Genomic DNA, 20,289 nt, shown 5'->3' with positions numbered 1-20,289 from the left:
AAAAAATCATGTAATGAATACCTGACAGTTTTTCCCTTTATGTAGAAACACTTCAATTGCTTTGATGTTTGATGGGAATTGAGTACAAGAAACTCTCTGGCATCCCCTGTGCCTGCATCACTCCACCTCAGTGTCTGTTACTTCTGACTTTCCTATCAGCATCTATTCTTAAGCTTCATGCCTGCACTTCTGTTACCTATTTTGGAAATGTCAAGCACTTTTGCTGCAGTTTTTACTGGGAACATTGTGAAATGTACCGCCTTTACTTTTTGCTGTGGTTTTTACCGGGAACATTGTGAAATGTACTGCCTTTACTGTTCTTAGTTTTCTTTTTTATACACTTCTGAGTACAGATGGTGCTGGGTACAGATCATTCCTTAAAGAAATGAATATTTGCAATATGGGAATGCTTTTTAATTAATTTGATGTATAGGAGATGCAGAACACAACTATACTCTTGAGTTCACATATGCTTTTGTGAATTTAGCAGCTTTTATGGACAGCTATATAACATACTAATGCCTCCTTTAGCTACATATTATCAGTGTAATCATTTTTACCTTCATAATGCTTAACTACAAGAAGTCTTAAACCCATTTCACCTTAGCAATTTATACATTGAACATTCTGTCTGGGATGTTCAGCTTCACTCTTTTGGTACTCCATCAGATATTTCAGAGGATAGAAGAGGTCCCTATAGTAAGAAATAATAATTCTGAAATGGAAAATTTGTTTTTAATCTGTAGGTCACAATGAAGATTATTGCCATGTCACCTTCTGGCTTCTGGCAAAGCAGAAGAAATCGATATGATCTCTTAGTGACATCTCTTGGAGTTATATGGGTGATACTTCACTTTGCCTTGCTGGTGAGATTTAAAAGATGCAGTTCCAGTGCATAAACTTAATTTCATCTGTTAAGCACCAGCAGTAGAATCACTACTACACTACATCCAGATAAACTCTTGCTTGTTTAATAAATGTAAGGTTGAAATACAAATGAAACTGTATGCTGCTCTTGCAAATGGTATCCTGGGCTCCATTAGAAGAAGGGTGCCCAGCAGCGACAGGAAGGTGATTGTCCCCCTCTACTGTGCTCTTGTGAAGCCCCATGTGAAGTACTGTGTACAGGTCTGGAGCCCCCAGTACAAAAAAGACAGAGAGCTGTTGGAGAGGGTCCAGAGGAGAGCCACAAAGATGATCAGGGGACTGGAACACCTCCCCTACGAAGACAGGCTGAGGGAACTGGGCTTGTTCAGCCTGGAGAAAAGAAGGCTGTGGAGTGACCTCATTGTAGTCTTTCAGTACCTAAAGGGAGCCTACAAACAGGAGGGGAATCAACTCTTTGAAAGGGTTGATAACAGCAGGACAAGGGGAAATGGTTTTATGCTGAGGGAGGGAAGATTGCGGTTGGATGTCAGGGGAAGTTCTTTACAGGGAGAGTGGTGAGGTGCTGGAACAGGCTGCACAGAGAGGTTGTGGATGCTCCATCCCTGGAGGTGTTCAAGGCCAGGTTGGATGGGGCCCTGGGCAGCCTGGTCTAGTATTAAATGGGGAGGTTGGTGGCCCTGCATGTGGCAGGATGTTGAAGATTCATGATCCTTGAGGTCCCTTCCAACCCTGGCCATTATGTTATTCTGTGACACAAAAGAACCTTGTTTCTAAGAATAAGAAATCCTTCTCTTGGACATTGAAGTAAGAAAGTCATCTGAGTGGTATGAGGTAGGGTCTGTAAGTATGGTAGAAAATTGAAGTCTTTAGAAGGAATGTGAATGAGAAAAGAAAGTAACCTGAAAAGACTAAGAGTTCTTGCCAGCAGGAGTCTCATAAGGAGCAAGTAAGAGACAGAGCACAGTATCTATATAGGAGCAAAAGACTGAAAGAAGGCATAGGGTGAAAACTACTGAACAGTGCTATCTGTCCCAAACCCAGCAGAGATTCTAGTCTGATATTGATTAAGAAAGAAGAAATCCTTCATGGAGGAGAAGGGAAGAAATCAACCCTTCCTTCATCCAACCCCAGTTTTTTTTTAATGTTTGCTGCAATGTTGGCTCCCTTATTTATGAAGGGAGGAGAAGGGATTGTTGATGCTTGTCACTAATTGCCAACTGCTGAAGTCACCTCCCTGTAATGACTGGGGTTTCTCTCTTGCCCCAAGCTTCACTGGGGGAAAGCCTGTTCTGTGCAGCTGTGCTTTTGCTCTGGCATCCTCACTTTACTCCCTGCTGCTGAGAAGTTATAAAGGCCTGAGGAGTTTCTTTAGGCAAGCAGCTGCCTAGACAAGTAGTCCAGGGCAACTGGGTATAATTATAGCCAATCTAATAAAGGACCGGATGTCTTTTTAGTTATATATGTGTGGACTCTGGGTCAGTGTTTTCAAAGTGGTAGAGCATCTTCAGTTATTTTCATACTGCCCCACTGTTCTTATTTAAATAGTTGCTACTAGTTTGTGTATGGTGACTGCCTTATTTTCCAGGAGATCAGCATGGGATAGTTACGTATTCATGTTTCTGTTCCAGAATGCATACACATATATGATGGGGGCATGTGTAATTGTCTTCAGATTTTTCTCTATTTGTGGAAAGCATGTAAGTATAAGTTCAGAACTACAACCACTGCAATGTTCATATATAGACTAAAAGAGTAGTTGCTATTCATCTCTAATGCACGTTCTATAAGGCTCCAACTTATATGCCAAAAAGAGACCTCAAGCAGAAGTCTCTAATTTTACATGCTGTCTTTAAAATGTCAGGGTTTTTATGTACATTAGATAATAACAAAACATTGCAATTACTGGAAAAGCTGCCATTTTGTAAAATAAATATGCCTCTGCAATGCTGAGCAGAATTTTTTAAAATGTTCTCTAAAACTCTGAGCATATATTGTCCTACTTTCACTCTTCCATTTCATTGTGGTGTGATGTGCATGCTGTATATTTATTTTCTGTGCAAAACTAGTGAAGTGGTGGAAGATCCAGTAGCCTTGTTGTGATAGTGCTGTATAAGAGAAGTTTTGTCTTCCAGAATGCAGGTCGATGACCTGTGCCTTTAGCACTGTATCTTTTATAACAGTACAGGATTTCTCTTAAATTTTAAAAATCATGGACCGAGTTATTCTTCTGGAAGCACCAGGATGGCTACAAAGCAAGTCATTTCTAAAGTTTTTATTTATTTCATGCTGAGATTTGCTGTGATGTCATTAGGGTAGACTAGCAGAATTAGAATAGGCAGGAAACAAGCAAGTTTTTTTTAACAAGTGGTGACATTCTGCATTGTCTAGCTGTGGAACTTGGATTATCAAAACATTTTCTGTGAAGTCTGACATATTAAGGTAAATGTGACGAAAAGTGAAGATCACTATAGTGGATTGCCAGGTTTAAGAACAGCAAGACAGAGGGCTTGATCAGTAAAGATAAAAAAAAAGTTCTGCCATCAAACTACACAGAGCCTGTAGATCTTTGGAAATCAAATGAAAATCCTTGCTTCTCCTAATGCAGACAGACCAAGTGATTGCCTTCAAAGCTTACTGATTGATTCTGAAGCTTTTTCAAGGTTTTAACCCAGCCATTTGTGCTTTTATGTAAGGAGCTGCATCAGTCTCACCAACTTATTTGGTGCGATGCAACGCTTGAAAGTCAGCATGAGTTACCAGTTTGGCATGATTCTGAAGAAAATTGATACCTCAGTTCCATTAAAGAGAATTTTCTGTAGCATCCAAAGTGTTTAAGGATTTTAAGGCAATCTAAGGTGATACCGTTATAAAGAGTAAAATGTTCAATACGGCTGCATGGAAAGGTAATATATACCTATTGCCTATGCAATTTTCAGAATTACAGTATCTTCTTAGGCTCCTTGGCCAACTTGCATGAAAAATTAGCTAGTTTAATCAATCTGTTTAATCAATCATACTGATCTTAAGGAGATCCCCTTCTCTGTACATCAGCACAATTTTTTGGGTAAGCTCTAAGTAGTTTACTACAGCACCATTCATACAGGGCTAACTTTCGTACTTGCAGTGAACATCAATCCATAGTAAAGCTTATTCTGTATTGTTGTCATCTTATCCTACACAGAGTTATTTACAGATACTGTTTGAGGATGGCTTGATATTTTCAACATGTAGAAAGTGCACTGAATTTCAGAGGAGGACACAAAATGTTGACTTTCAATCAGATTTATAATGTACTGTTTCACTGGCTTCTTCCATTAGCTTATATGTCAAAATGGCAACTGCAGTGACTCACTTCTCACTCATCTCTCTGGTTTCCTGAGTGACACTGTGAATTGCTTTTTCTCTGTCCTTCCAGGTTACACTAAAAATGCTGCTCCTGACTGTGGTTGTCAGCATGTACAAGAGTTTCTTCATCATAGTGGGAATGTTCTTACTGCTTCTTTGTTACGCTTTTGCTGGAGTAGTTTTATTTGGTACGGTGAAATATGGAGAGAACATTAATAGGTACAGTACCTCATGGGGTTGTTCCTGGGAATTTCCCAATCAGTACTGTCATCAGACTTCAAGGAGAGAGCAGGGACAGGAAATAGGATCTGGCTTTGAGTCTTCTTTTGCTCTGTAATAAAATAAGGCAAGATATTCAGACCTGTGTCTGAGCTACATTTCGGTTGTTGTGTCTTGAGTCATGGAATAAATAATTCAATGAGCTCGTGCAGATAGTACTGTAACTGTTTTCAGATCCAAATAATAGAACAGTAGAAAATGAAAATGGTTTGCCTTTTTTTTCTTGCCATAAGTTACTCCTGCGACATCAAATGATCTCTCTCTCTTTTTGTTTAAAACAGACATGCAAATTTCTCATCAGCTGGTAAGGCTATTACTGTACTCTTCAGAATAGTTACCGGAGAAGACTGGAACAAAATTATGCATGACTGCATGGTAAATACAATGCTAACAGAGATAAACTAGGCAAGGAATAGGTAACATCCTTGCATCACAGTGTGTTTCTAGTACCTTAGAGAGGTACAAGGAGCAGTGCGACTGCCTTTATCTCTTCAGGAGATGCAATGTTCACTAAGTTCAGCACATGACACAAAAATTGCAGATCAAATCACAGACTAACATTGTAAAATTTCATGGGAGTAGGCTGTTATGTGATTTTAAAATCAAAATATGCTTTCTGAATGTAAAGTGCAGTAAATCACTTTTCCACTGTTATCTCTGCTTTGATTGTGGCAAAAGGACTGCTCAAACGAACTGAAAGGTAAATGCTGGTCATAATGACCTCAGAATTTGTCCTTGAATTCTTTTATTTTGCTTAAGTAAATATCTGCCTGTGGGTTCCATTGCAATGAAAATCACATTTTTTGCTTCCTTCTTAAAATTAATGTACAGAAAAGCTTTCTGAAAGCCATATTTCAGAGCACCAATTTGTTTCTTTTCAGCGGTACAAACACACAGTGTGCCTTGTATGTGCTAGTGTTATTGACTGACTTTTTCTTCTTGGGTTTTCAAGGTTCAGCCTCCATTTTGTACGCCAGATAACAGCACCTACTGGAAAACAGACTGTGGAAATTATGCTGGTGCACTTATGTATTTCTGTTCATTTTATGTCATCATTGCATATATCATGCTAAATTTGCTTGTTGGTAAGTGAAAATATGCAGTAAAAACAAGTGTCAGTCTTACATGTAATATATTAGACTTGTGCCTGTTGTGCTGTTCAGATATGAATTTACCTTATACCTTCATAATTATATTCATAGCATGTTAGTGATAATTCTCTTCATGGTGTATGTTAAAACTTCAGTAGTTTGGGAACACAAATTTTTTCAACAAAGGGATATGTTATATTTGCCGAGTATAATTATACATGTATTATTTTCTGAACTTCTTTATACTCCGTTTTATATCTTTCCAGTATTGTAGGAATTCTTCTAATCAATTTTATAAAATGTTCAATTAGGCATTTAAGCACAGCTTTTTAAAAAGTAAGCACAATGAGTATGTATGTACCATGATAACATATTGCCCGTTGAAAATGCTCATCTAATCATGGGGATGAAGCTTGCACAACAATTCACAGTTTGTTGGAATTCATTGTTGCTTACAGTTCATCAGTTAGAATGTTACTATATGCTTTATTTATGGTGTACTTTACATTTGTGGTTTTTTTAGCTATTATTGTGGAGAATTTCTCATTGTTTTACTCAACTGAAGAAGACCAACTTTTAAGTTATAATGATCTTAGGCATTTTCAAATTATCTGGAACATGGTTGATGACAAGAGAGAGGTAAGAAACTTTAAAGTGAGCAAAGAAATCCAATAATAAATGTTTGGGTGTTGTTTTGGTTTTGGTTTTTTTCCATTGAAAAATTTTATGGGGGAAACAAAGTGTGCTGAAGAAACTCACTGAGAAATTACTGTCCAGATTCTGAAAGCTCAGTGAACGTGATCTAACATTGTTGATGATGGATCAAATACTAACCTGTGTTCTTTACAACAGTAAAGTGCTGATGGTAGTAGACTTAGAAATAAATGTAAATATTCAGAGGATCAATGCAGTAGCATTTTTAGTCCCAGCTTCACAAGTGTCGTTCCATTATCTCCAGTTCGCAGGCTCACATCCATTTTTTTGTCTGATCTTCAGAAGTGCTTTGCTGAGATTTTGATGCTGTCTCAAATAAGTTCCTCACGAGGAAACAAATTATGGGCTGGATGGGCAGACAGCAGGATGGATTGAAATGCTGCTGAACAGCTAAGCCCAGAAGATGGTGATCAGGGGCACAAACCCTAGCTGGATGCCAGCAACAATCTGAATGATGGGCAGAGTGCATGCTTAGCAAGTTTGCAGGTGACACAAAACTCAGGGAGTGTCTGATATGCCAGAGAGTCATGCTGCCATCCAAAGAGACCTGGAGAAATGGGCTGACAGAGATCTTATTAAATGCAGCAAGGGGAAATATATATTTGTGCAACTGGGGAGAAAAAAAAAAACAGCTGGGGAGTACCCATCTGAAAAGCACCTCTGCAGAAAAGAACTAGGGACTGCTGGCAGATATCAAGTTAAGCATGAACCAGCAATGTGCCCTAGCAGCAAAGAAGGCTGGTGGTATTCTAGGCTGCATGAGGAGTGTTGTCAGCAGATCAACTGCTGAGGCCATTGGTGAGGCCACACCTGGAGTACTGCATTCAGTGTCGTGCTCAGCAGTATGAGAGACATGGATCTGCTTGAGACAGTGCAGCAAATTACAACAGAGATGACTGAGGACCTGGAGCATCTCTGCTATGAGGAGAAGCTGTGAGATCTGGAACTGTTTATACAGGAGAAGAGGAGGCTCAGGGATCGTCTCATCAGTGCTTATAATTACCTGAAGGGAGGTTGCACAGAGAACAGAGACAGGTTCTTCTCAGTGGTGCCCAGTGCCAGGACATGAAGCTGAGGGTGCAAACTGTAGCCCCGGAGGCTCCCCCTGAACACCAGGAGCAGTGCTGCGCTGTGCGGGTGCCGGAGCACTGGCAGCACTGGCACAGGCTGCCCAGAGGCTGTGGGGTCTCCTCCCTGCAGCTCTCCAGAAGCTGCCTGACCATGGGCCTGGGCACCCTGCTCTGGGTGGTGCTGCTGGAGCAGGGGCTGGGACACAGGGATACAGAGGACATCCTGTCGAAAGATGCACATAGAAAGAAACAGTTTTACAGCTAAATGAAGTTCTGGCTGTGGAAGTGGAAATTCTAGTTCAGTTTCAGTTCTTCAAAGGCAGCATTTTGGACGTATAAATTTCATTTCAGATTAATGCAAATAGGGAAACTAAGTAGCCCAAGGAATTCTGAAAAATTCTGACAAAATGAACAGCACAGATTTTCACTGTATATCAGTAAAATAACAGCAAAGAATTCCACAAGCTACAAGTAACTGAATGCATGTATTATCTGGTAATATATTCAGATTGACTTTAACAGTCCAGGATTTGCCATGGAATCTTTGGAGAAATGGTGTTTCTCTCACTGATCAAATTGAACGTCTCAGTTGATTGTTATATCACAATAACAATTTACCAGCTATTATGCAATTTTACCCAGGGAGTAATTCCTACCTTCCGAGTGAAATTTCTGCTGAGGCTTCTGCGTGGCAGGCTGGAGGTAGATCTTGACAAGGACAAGCTGTTGTTCAAGCACATGTGCTACGAAATGGAACGGCTCCATAATGGCGGTGATGTCACTTTCCATGATGTGCTGAGGTAGTGTGAAATTTTCTCTAAATTTGTAGAATGCACGTGATGTCGTGTATTTCCCTCTAGGCTAAAAGATACTAAATAGGTTTGGGAAAAGGCAGGATTGGTAGCCACAGAGGTACTACCTCTGAGGGAATCAGCTCTAAATAATTTTAACATTTCTGTTTGAGACAGTTGTCCTAACGAGAAATCCTATGTTGTCCTTGAAACCCAAGCAAGGCAAAAATGTCCTCGCACATGTAGGAACTAGACAGTGTGTCTGACTATAAATAAAGTAGAAATGAGAATGTTACAGACTCATGGAATTATCTAAGCTTACAAAAAAAAAAAAAAAAAAAAAAAAAAAAAAAGAAAGAAAAAAATAGCCCACCAAAACTACAAATGCGTTAGTTGCTTACAGTTCAGCAAATAATCTGCATTGGATGTAGCTGATTCATTTGTTTTGAGAACAATTCTCCTCCAGAATTATTTCAGTGTTTTTAAGCTTCAGATCTGAAGGCACATGCCTAAATTATGTATTTTTGCTATTAAGTCTTAATTATGAGTTTTGATTTTCTAAACTGTATTGGATTTGCACCAACATTTTAAAAGCGCAATATCTTTTTTCTTCCAGCATGCTTTCTTACAGGTCTGTTGATATTAGAAAAAGTCTTCAACTGGAAGAGCTGCTCGCCAGGGAACAACTAGAATATACAATAGAAGAGGAGGTAGCCAAACAGACCATACGCATGTGGCTGAAGAAGTGCTTAAAGAGAATCAGAGCAGTAAGTCAAGCTAAAACGGAATCTAAATGATTGCAATAAATTGTACATTTCAGCAAAGCTAGAATTTGCTGTCACAATGCTTAATTTACTCTGGAGCCATGATGATATTTATGTGAAAAAGAATGTAGCTGTTGCTAACTCAGCAAAAAATTATGCCTACAGCTCAATTCACAGAATTACAAAAATAAGCATCTTTTGAAGTCAAAAGCTGTCTTCCTGCCAAAAATTTAACTGTCCCTTCAATAGAGCAGGAAGATGTATGTGCAAAGTCCAAAGTCAAAGAAATGAGGAAAAAAAACAATGTAATTTGATGAAACCTCCTCGGCTTAATCCTTCATCTAAATATAGTTTTATTATTTCCTTGCCTCTGCTGGCACAAGATACCATGAATAAGATACCAGTAGATGACTCTTCAAATGGAATCTGTCTTGAGATACATAATTTGAATGAGCCACGACAGTAACTGCATACAAATGAGCAATCTGTATATGCAAATCTTGTCTACAGACCATGGCACATGGTAGCTGTGTCTGTGCTGGTAGATTGAGTAGGGCCAGATCATTGTGTCAGGACTGGCAACGGACCACCCGTACTGGTTGTATGTTCCTTGGCACAGTTTTGGCACTTGTATCCTCCTGCTCTCCCAGACCACTGTTACAAGACTACCCTCCAAGCACAATTCAGGGCAAGCAGAGCAGAAACTGCAGTAAATTTAAAGCTGTCTTTTGTAGGAGAAGGAGAGTCTGGCCACAGCGCACAAGTCTTGGCCTGTCTCTTGGCTTCAGCTCTGCAGGAAATCTCTGTCTGTTTAATTCTCTTGTATAGACCAAGCTCTTGCTTCCGTATTCTGTTTATGCAGCACTCCTGATTGTCAGAAACATTTTTGCCTTTGTTCTGCATAGCTTCAATATTTGCTGATCAAGTTTTGTCTTGGATGAAATGTATGTTAAATACTTCCAGGAATGTTGAATTGCCCTTTGCAGTTATTCTCCTCTTTTATTCATTAGAAAATATCATCTTTATATAAAAGGTCTAAACGTAGCTGTTTTGATCAGTGATTTTTCATTTGCTGTGAGGCAAACTGAGTCCATGTTTTGATGCATATTTTTTTTCTATTATTTTTATAAAGTTTACTTCTTGTAAGCTTGTGCATCTAGGTTCTCTCTAGAGACCTATGATTATGAGATCTGGCCTTTTCTGTTTGCAAATTTATAAAATCTTAACTGGATGATATGAGTGTAATATACGTTCAAGCTGAAACATGAGTGTTCAAGGCATATCCAGATTGATAGTTACATTTTGGTTCCATCTCTATAACAGTAATGACAGTAAATTTAATCTCAGCTCTCAATTCTGGGTTTGTTCAACTCAGTTGTTCATTTCATTATGATATTGAATTACACTGTGTTAAATATGCTGTTCATTCCACTCTCGTAATATGGTTCAGATCATTTCACATTATATGAACCTTTTATAAAGTGAATATAATTATGGAAGTTAAGATATATTTTCTAATTCTCTTGTTAGTCTCTAAAGAGGAAGTCTGTGAAAACTACCCAGGAAAGCAAAACCCTTCCTAAAGGCTGTTTAGTTTAATTTAAAAGCAAATTAGATTGTATGATCATAATGGCAGTGGTTTTGTTTTTCTATGTGTACTGTAAGTCTATACTCGGTCCCAAGGTTTCCACTGCTGTTTTATTCATTCTTATTGGAAGCCTGTTCCAAAGTCCATGAAAGCAATCTGAATTTTTTCATTGCCTTCATGTAAATCTTAGTGAATCTCTACCTTGTTTCTTCTTTGGGAGAAATGTTAACAATTAAATTCAAAACTTCACATATTTTCAAACTCTAGGTTATTATGAGCAACTCATTTTCCACTTAATGTGTTTTGTAAATGTTATCCTTCAAGTATTGCATAAAGGCCAGACATATGCTGGAAGTCACTTTATTTAAATGATGGCCACCTGATACATGAAGCTTTATTGATGCACCTGGAATCCACATCTGGCACTCAATATTTGGTTAAATATTTAAAAGTTTGAGTGGAAAAAAATAAGAACACTGACATACGCCAATGAGAACATCATTTTTGTCACATATTGTACCTTGATAGAAACAACAGCAATCGTGCAGCATTATTCATAGTCTACGAGAGAGTCAACAGCAGGAGTTGAGCCGATTTCTGAATCCTCCCAGCATTGAGACAACGCAGCCAAGTGAAGATATGAATGCTATTAATCAAGATAACAGTGCACAGCCAGAGGTATGTTAACCAGGAGACCATCAGCTTCTCAAAGCAAATTAAAAAACAAAGACAAAAACCACCATGTTTCTTATTTGTTCTTTTTTAAACATTATTTTCAGTGGAAAAATTGAAGGCAATATTTTACTTTGCTCTGGTCTTTGCTTTCAGGTGTAAAGACAAGATAGCCTAAGGCAGGAATTCCCTGGCTTAGCTGTCTTGCTAGCACTGTAAAGGGCTAACTTACAGCACCAACTTTCAGCTTTAGTGTGAATTTTCTATAAGTTCAGGAACTTGAATTTTTCCTGTTACGCATTCTGTAATTGTTTACACTGGGAGTGAGCATTTGGCATAGTGGGTCCTATGAGTAGGAGCCTGAGCTTTCCAAGGTAAGAAATGAAGAAAGTACTACAAAGGGTTTCCACTGTGGAAGTCTGAAAGCTACATTATATGTTTTAGTGTGACTGCATAATGGAATTGAGTCCAAGTGGTCTTTTCTTTTTTCTTTGTCCTTTTAGTTGTGGACTGTTGGGGCAGCAGGGAATGAAAGCCTTACCTTTTGCTAGTACTTGTATGCAAAGCTTGGAAATGGAATAGAAAGGCTAGATAACCCTTATTGGAATTACCCCCTTGCAGTGGGGATCATTAACAGATTCTTTTTTTTTCCTCCATTCAGACAAGTAGCCAGCAACAACTCCTTAGCCCAACACTTTCTGACAGAGGGGGCTATCGACAGGACTCTGCAGATGCTGGGAAACCTCAGTGGAAAATTCGACCGCGGTGTTTGCCATCATGTGAGTGAAAAATGTGTATCAGTAGAGTTCCCTAAACTCTAAAACATTGCTGTAGAATAACAAGACTGTGATAAAACATTGCTGTAGAATAACAAGACTGTGACAAAGTATGTTAGAGAGTGTCAGAGATGCAAACACACAATTGAGCAAAACTAGAAGCTTCATAATTCACTGTCCTACCTCCTGTCTGCAGATTGCATCCACATCAGAGTTTTTTGACCCTCAAGTGTGCTGAAATACAGCTCTCTCTCCTTCCTTCCAATTCAAAAAGCTTGGAAGATGTTTCCAAATATGGTCATTTGCAGGATTTCTTGGTTTTTGGGTTTTTTTTTATTTTATTTTTCATACACTATCTTAGAGTCTTTGAACTGAGGTCTGTAGTGTTCCATATGTTTGCCATATGCTTGGAACACAAAGAGTTAAAGAGAAAACACGTTAAGAAAGGATCATCAAGCTGCAGCCAACTGGGTATGTTTTCCAAGTGTAAATGAGGAGTTTAAGGTGTTCACTTCCTTAGTTCTTATAGTGGCCACAGGAATCTTGAATGTTCCTTGGTGACAGCCTCAGAAAAGTAGAGGTATGTCCATGCACAGTACAGACAAGTATGTGGTAAGTGTCCAACAAATATCATGAATGTCATCATTGAGCTCAACTGTGTTTTTCTTATGCTTACACGTGCATTTTTGTGTTCCATAAACCATCTTGGTACTTTGCACTGGCTTCTACCCCTATGCCGTTGTCAAATATCACTTTCTGGGGGTAGAAATACTCTTTTCCCTCTGTTTTTCTGGCTCTTACCCCTTTCACAATTTTGTTAGCATGACAGCTCATGTAAATATTACTTAAACCATTTAGTTCACAGTTAAGCAGGTAAGAAATGACTTATCATGCCAGTTACCCCAACAGAAGGAAGTCAAACCTTGCTCAGCTAAGCTGCTCCGCCAGCAGAGGACTGGGAGCAGGGTGAGCAGCTGGAGTATTTTAAAGCTACCCTACTCCAGTTAGTTCTGTATACCTGAATTCCAAGCAAAAATGTTCAAGAAGCAAAACTAATATAGAGCTTTCTATTTAATTTCATAGCCCCCAAACCAAGAAGCCATCCTGGGTCTTCAGTCAACCTGCGTTCTGGTGGATGTTTAACAGTGAAATCTATTGGATGCAAAATGAATCCCATGTCTGATGCTGCTTCCTGTGGATCTGAAGTCAAGAAATGGTGGACAAGACAGTTAACTGTGGAGAGTGATGAAAGTGGGGAGGACCTTCTTGACATCTGAAAGAGACTTAACTCATATTGGAACAACACCCACTTCAAGTACAATCTAATTTTCTATGTTTAGAATCAAACACGCTGTAAGTGATGTATGATTTATTTAAAATCATTATCATAACATTTTTCAAATGCTTATCCTACTGCTGTATGAAACATAGCACATTCTTACACAAATTAAATTCATCTCTATAGGTATTAACTGTATTTTAGGAAACGTATATACAATAGCAGTACCAATAAAGCCAGAGAGACTGTATTGCCTTTAGCAGAGACAGGACTTTGTGTTCTGTAGGTATATAATGAAAATGCATTTTGATATACGCATATCTGTTTTTCTTCAACCTATGCTGTGCTTTAAAATGGCAACACTTTACAATACAGGGGTAATGTATTTCTTCTTTCTGTGTTTTCCTTCAGTTCTTATTTATTAAGAGTTCTTTAGAAGAATTTTGTTATTCACAAATGACCTGAAGAGGTCAGCACTGACTTCATGTTCAAGGGAAGTATTTTTACAAAGTACAGATTCTGAATTACAAATCTAAGCTTTTTTCTGGACATTTTTTTAAAATATGCAAGATACAGGTTAACTCACTTTAAAATCAGAAGGTGAAGGATTGGATTTAAAATGTAAATATCTTTGTGTTTTTGTTAATTATGCAAAAAGCTTGATTTTCATACAGGAAAAGAAAAAAAAAGACATGAAAACTGTGCATTGAAGCATCCAGCAAAATACTTCCATATGACAAATATGGTTAATGTTTCATTTTCAGATTGTACTGGTTACATATATGTATGGCATCATTATTCTCCTGTTAGCTGGATCCCATTTCCTTGTGTAGTCATAAGATAACTTTGTTCTTGTCTGTGCAATGAAAGTTAGCATCTTGGGGGTTCTCATTAAAGAGCAGTATTGTATGGCTTTTCAAATACAGTTCAGTTTTGCCTGTATAGGTAGAAGTGAATTTTACTTACGCAGGATACTACTCACAGTACAGCCCTGCACTGCTAAAACATGACACAATACTGTGGTTAAGTATCTTTCTCCTTTTTACCCTGATGCATTACATTCTTACATGTTAGCATTATATTTTATGAAGCAGCAATGATGCTAAATTACCACTGGTGAAAAAAGCAGCTGTCCTTTTTGTAAGTTTTGCTGGTGAAAGGCCAATGCTATACAGATAGGGAGGCGGAGAAACAATACGATGCCGCAAAAGCAGTGCTGCACACAGTTTGTTACATTCAGAATTTACACTGTCTGAAAAACGTGGGCTGAAAATTTGCCCTTCCCTCAGGGAAGAACTGAGAGATAGCAGATTTTATAGCTTGGCCGCTGACTGGATTTTTTAACATACCTGGGACCTTTCTGTTACCATTGTTTCCTATGGAAATGATAGGTTGCTCTACCATGGACTGATGTGAGATCTCGTACGAGGCCCACAGCTGACATTTATCACCACTTAAAATACATATCTTTTAAAAAGCTGACAAAAGCCAGTGCTTTGTAATGTTTTCTGGCCAAAATATTAATATAGGGTGGTCAGAATGCAGAACTGTTTTCACAGATGCCTTCTCCATAAATGCAAAATTAGTTTTGGCCATAAAATGCAGTTTCCTTGGCATCTGTCAGTGTTTTGTTCTCTGTGTATTGTTTAACATTGTTTAGATTTTTTCAAAAATGTCATATTGAGCACATCTGTATTTTGTGGTTTCTTTATTTGCTTTGGGGTATAGTTAAGTTTAAATCTAGTCAACTCCAACTGTAATCTATGTAATTGAATCTGTGCATTCCCTTGTTTACAGGCTAGATTATGAACCATCAACAAAACCTCACATGCAAATCCATCATTTTGTATTCTGTTCTGTGCTTAAGTTCGGCTTTTGTACATGTGACAAGAAAATAATATTGGATTTATAAGACAGTATCTTTGAAACTTCAATAATATATTGAACTGCAGATCTTTATGAATCATTCTTGCTGCATATCTTCTTTTTAAAAAACCTGGCAGACATTTTTTTCTTTGCCTTACAGTACTCTGTCAATAAAAGTGAGTTGCTTTAAGCAATATTCCTCCCTCTGGTTTTCATTCTACCTGCATTTGCTATGTCTAACTCACTTGTGATAATGCTGCATAGTGCCTGGGTGCATTGTTTGTAGTGGATTTTTTAAAGCAGCTCTTTCAAACTCTGCTAATTGGGGGTTCTTGGGTTTTGGGGGAGAACTCCATTGACTGACCTCAGGGGTACTTCCCCAAGGCTCAAATTCAGCCAATGGGACTAAATAGTCATTTTTTTATTTCTCTTTAACTCTCTTTGGTTTAGTTCTTAGATGTGAACATGTTGGTGTATGTGTTTAAGTTTCTGGTGGAGGGGTTGTGGAGGTTTAATAGCCTGCCTTCCAGCACCTTACAAGACACCAGAGATCCCCAGGCCATTAATTTAATGTGCAAGCTGGTTCTATGAAAGCAGTGCTCACCTGCTGACTCCCTCATTTTGCTTTTGCGAAAATGCAGGAAGTGAAATGCAGTTACATAAATATGAAAATAATGTACACTAGAGCACCCAGGGAACTAGATTTAGATGAAAAATTTGTCAGTATGATACCCTTGGCATGACTAGAGGAAGTTATAACCTCCTGCTCCACAGCAGAGCAACCACTGCACGTTTGCACATGAAGACAAAGAAATGGAGTTCAAAAACATTGTGCACAAGCAATGGAGAGAGACAAGGGAAGAATGAGGAAATCAGTCCATCCAGACAGCCTTGAAGAAACATTCAAGCAAGAACAGAACCTAGACAAACAAAAATTGCGAGGGGAATATCACTATCTACAGTGCCCTTAACCCACAGAATTAAATTCAGTACTAGCCTATAAAGATAAAAAGAAGAAAGTATTTAGACCTCTTCTTACCCCAAAGACTGCTCTGTTTCATAGGAAGCAAACTGTAGAACTCTTGGTAGCTTGGGTGGTGAAAAACATGGTTCATAGTACTGAAACAGACTTTTTAGCAGGGTCTGTTGTGATACAACATGGAGAAATGGTTTCAGACTAAAAGAGGAGATTTAGACTAGATGTAACTAAAAGGTTTTTTTTACAATAAGGGTGGTGAGGCACTAGAGCAGGTTGCCCAGAGAATTGGTGGATGTCCCACTCCTGGAGACATTTAAGGTCAGGCTGGACACAGCTCTGAGCAACCTGATTTAGCTGTGAGTGTACCTATTCATTGCAGGGAGGTGGATTATGTGGCTTTCAAGGGTCTCTTCCAACTCAAACATCTCTGTGATACTATGAAGTCTGAGAACACAGCAGAGATGTAGCTCAGTAGCAAAGACCAGTCCTTTTTCAGACAGTTGCATTTATAATGAAGAAACTGATAATCTGAAACCATTTGCTACTGGACAATATCCAACTGATTTAAGAGCTAAAAGCATAAAGTGCACTTTGTCTGGCAAGCTGAAAAAACATCATTTTAACTAATAAGGACCAATCAGGCTTGAACATTTTCAAAATAACACTGCATTCAGTGTTGTCTATATACAAAGACCAGTATCACAGCTTCAGAGAAGCCAGATATTAGGATGCCAAAAGCAAGTGACTTTGGGGCAGTAATCATTTTCATTCTCTTATTTTACTTACAACATGCCCATAGTTCTTGTTGGTGTGCAGATAAGGATGTCCACGCATCTCCAAAAGTGTTGAGATCTCGTGCTGTTGTAAAAGCACACTTGGAGCCCCAGCAAACAAAATCTATGCTAAGCCCCCCCTCCAGAATGCCATTGTTCTCCTCTCTCAGCATTTCCACTGATGAAAACAAGCTCTGGCCACGTCTGTCAGTGTTACCAATATGATTAGCTCAGTCTCAGTGATTTCATCTTCAGGAAGCCTAATCCATCCCCTCTACTGAAGGCAGTTGTGTTGCACTATAGATGAACTTGCAGCAATGCATAGGGTGATGCTGGGAAGTTGGCTGCCCTGGTTTGTTCAATTGCTCTGCAAAACAAAGGGAGCCTCACTAAAATTCAATTAACCTTCATCTTTCTCCCAAGGGCACTAGTGTCAGGCTGCATTAGCAGCTGTTGCCCATTGTTTCAAAGAAGAATCTCTAAGCACCGAGTTATTAACCCATCAGCGAGCAAAGTGTGCAAGCAGTGTCATTTTAGCCCACTTCCACAGGTTTCTGTCTATACAGGTATTTTAGTGCCATTGGAGGTTTCATTCATTTACCTGAATAGTATTTCTGCACTGAGGAATTTATGCAAATTACTTGGGCACCTAGAGAATTTTGTTTCACAGAAGGATGGCTTAGTGGGAGTGCAATAAATTTCTAAATACTTGTAGAAAAGGAAAAAAAAAATGACTATCATACAGCCTAAAAAGCTGTTGGCATTTCTGAATTGGAACAGCAGCCACAAGTGGCACAAGCCTCCACTGTCTCAGTAGACATTGCTCTGTTTCAGGAAATCTTTTGCTGTGGTTGATAGCAAACTGGTTCATGTCAGATTCATTTCCTTAATGTGCTCATTGTTGAAATACAGCTCAGCTTTCATGTTTCGATTTTTGTTTTTAGCTGAAAATGTTACCAGAACTTATTTGCCATCTCTAACTTAAAACTATCAGTATTTTGGTCAGCCAAAAACTGCATTTCCACATGGATAATCACCATGCGGAAAAACTCTGCCAGGTATTTCCACTTGTTCACTTTCCTATACATTTTTGTATCAGGCATCACATAATGTCATACAGAAAAAAAATGACAGAGAAAAAAAAGAAGTATTGCCTTTGTTATTAGCATGCTGCACACACACACACATACCAAAAAAAAAAAAAAAAAAAAAAAAAATTGCTGTATTTGTTGAAAGGGATTTAGCCAAACACTGACCCAGATGCTGAGCCCAGTTGGTCACTCCACCGTGGAAAGGAAACCTACAGCACTGCAGTGCCTAGGCAGCCACAAGCAGCCCATGGGCAATGTGAAGTTTGGTAAAAACTTTCAAATCTGTGATGCTAAATGTGCATTTAATGCACTCTTGTACTGTGGGTGCTCCCGAGGGACTGATGCAGGGAATAGTTTTAAATGTAAAAAGAAACTCTCAAGCACGCCTGCTCAGAAGCAGCTCTTCTCCCACCAGAAAGCATGATGCCTGAATTCAGCTGGTATAATGCTTCACCCACTTGTTTCTTTTCCTGAGCTCTGTCAAATGCTCCAGGTTTAACAATCCAAGTATTAAAACCTTCATCTTAATTGGATCAGTAATGGCAAGAGCATTTCTCTGACCTTGGCCTACAAATGTGTTTCAGCTTCATATGCATACATCAGTTCACTATGTATCTGTAAGGGCTTATCTACAGGATGCAATTGCAGCAGCTAAACTTAACCTGTTGTGGCAAATTGATTTCTCTAAATAAGGTTGAATACCTGTGGAAATGCTTATTTCAGTTTAAAGTTGTTTTTTTTTTCTATTGACTGCATTAAAAACCAAATAACCTTGGTTTTATTCTTATGGAAAAAGTCCTCCCATAGCTTCACACATCAGCTAACTGAACTGATTTTAAAAGCTGCTTCTTCACTTATATGGCTGCAAAGCCTTTGTTCAGAGCAGGTTTATCTTTGGATCTCTGGCTAAGCTCAGTTCCAGCTCTATAAGTAAGCCACCCCAGCCAGTTTACTTCAAGACCAATTGCCCGACCAATGGCCTTCTACAATGGAGTGACAACATAAGTGGACAAAGGGAGGGCAACTATTTGGATCCTGCAAGGCCTTTTACATGGTCCCACACTACATCCATATCTCCAAATTGGACAGAGATGGATTTGAAGGGTGGAATATTTATTGGATAAAGAATAAGTTGGATGGTTGCTGCCAGAGGGTTGTGATCAGTGTTTCTGCATCCACTGGTGATGAATGGTTTTCTTCACAGGTCCATCTTGTGACTAATGCTCTTCAGTATGTTTACTAATGACCTGAATAGTAAAATTGAGCGCATGCTCGGCAAGTTTGAGGATGATACTAAGCTAAGTGATGCAGCTGACACTATAGGAGGAAGGGATGCCATCCAGAGCGACCTGGGCATGCTAGAGAAGTGGGCCCACATGAACCTAACGAGCATGAACAAGGCCAATTGCAAGGTGTTGCACCCGGGTTGGGGCAATATGATATGAGAACAAACTGGGAGAACTCTGTAAGAGCTCTTGAGACCTGCAGAGAAGGACTTGGAGGTTTCCAGTGGATGAAAATCTGCACACAAGCCAGCAGTGTGCGTTTGCAGCCCGAAAGGCCAACAGTATACCAGATTGCCTCAAAAGAGGAGTGGCCAGCAGGGAGAGGAAGATGGTTGTCCCCCTCTACTCTGCCCTTGTGAGGCCCCACCTGGAGTACTGAATCCAGGCCTGGGGCTGCCAGCACAAGAAAGATGCAGAGCTGTTGTAGTTGGTCTGGAGCACAGCCATGATGATGGTCAGAGGGCTGGAGCACCTCTCCTACAAAGACAGGCTGAGGGAGCTGAGCTTGTTCAGCCTGGAGAAGAGAAGGCTCAGGGAAGACTTTATTCTGGCCTTCCTATACATAAAAGAAGCTTATAGTTAGGAACAAGATAGAATTTTTACATAGTCTTAGGACGTCAGAATGGCTTAAAGTTAAAAAGAGAGTAGATTTAGAGGAAAATTTTTCATTTTCAGAGATTTTTTGCGCTGGCAAAGGCTGCCCAGAGAAGCTGTGGATGCCCTGTCCCTAGAGTCATTCAAGGCCAGGTTGGATGTGGCCCCGGCAATCAGATCTAGTGCCTGATTTAGTGGTTGACAGCCCTGCCCATGGCAGGCAAGTTGGAACTAGATGATCTTTAAGGTCCCCTCCAACCTGAGCCACTTTGATTCTATGGTTCTGTGATAAGACACAGCAATTACTTTGAGTAATTCCTTCTGGGACTATCCTCCAGGATGCATTTTGGATGAGACCATGCTGTGCGTTTCTCCTTCTGCTTTGCTCAGCTGCCGAGTATGAGCAGCTTTGTACATCTAAAAGCTTCCTGCCACGCCACAGA

The 20,289-nt window shown here is 39.3% G+C and overlaps 1 protein-coding gene across 2 annotated transcripts in view; it reads left to right on the top strand.

Moving 5' to 3' along the window:
• Window positions 1–13,865, top strand: part of NALCN (sodium leak channel, non-selective) — a 199,240-nt gene extending 185,375 nt beyond the window's left edge. For both annotated transcript variants that reach the window (XM_042867267.1, XM_042867265.1), the window contains 11 exons: window positions 747–866; window positions 2,517–2,585; window positions 4,304–4,452; window positions 4,794–4,887; window positions 5,465–5,597; window positions 6,127–6,242; window positions 8,030–8,187; window positions 8,795–8,945; window positions 11,059–11,208; window positions 11,864–11,981; window positions 13,062–13,865. In XM_042867267.1, the coding sequence (XP_042723201.1) occupies window positions 747–866; window positions 2,517–2,585; window positions 4,304–4,452; window positions 4,794–4,887; window positions 5,465–5,597; window positions 6,127–6,242; window positions 8,030–8,187; window positions 8,795–8,945; window positions 11,059–11,208; window positions 11,864–11,981; window positions 13,062–13,255 (1,452 nt within the window). In that variant the 3' untranslated portion in view covers window positions 13,256–13,865. The remainder of the gene's footprint in view (window positions 1–746; window positions 867–2,516; window positions 2,586–4,303; window positions 4,453–4,793; window positions 4,888–5,464; window positions 5,598–6,126; window positions 6,243–8,029; window positions 8,188–8,794; window positions 8,946–11,058; window positions 11,209–11,863; window positions 11,982–13,061) is intronic.
• The last annotated feature ends 6,424 nt before the right edge of the window (window positions 13,866–20,289 follow it).

The sequence above is a fragment of the Lagopus leucura genome, unplaced genomic scaffold, assembly GCF_019238085.1.
Source record: "Lagopus leucura isolate 7727_CA_CO unplaced genomic scaffold, USGS_WTPT01 Super-Scaffold_100001, whole genome shotgun sequence".
Lineage (NCBI taxonomy): Eukaryota > Metazoa > Chordata > Aves > Galliformes > Phasianidae > Lagopus > Lagopus leucura.
This window is presented reverse-complemented; position numbering and strand designations above follow the sequence as displayed.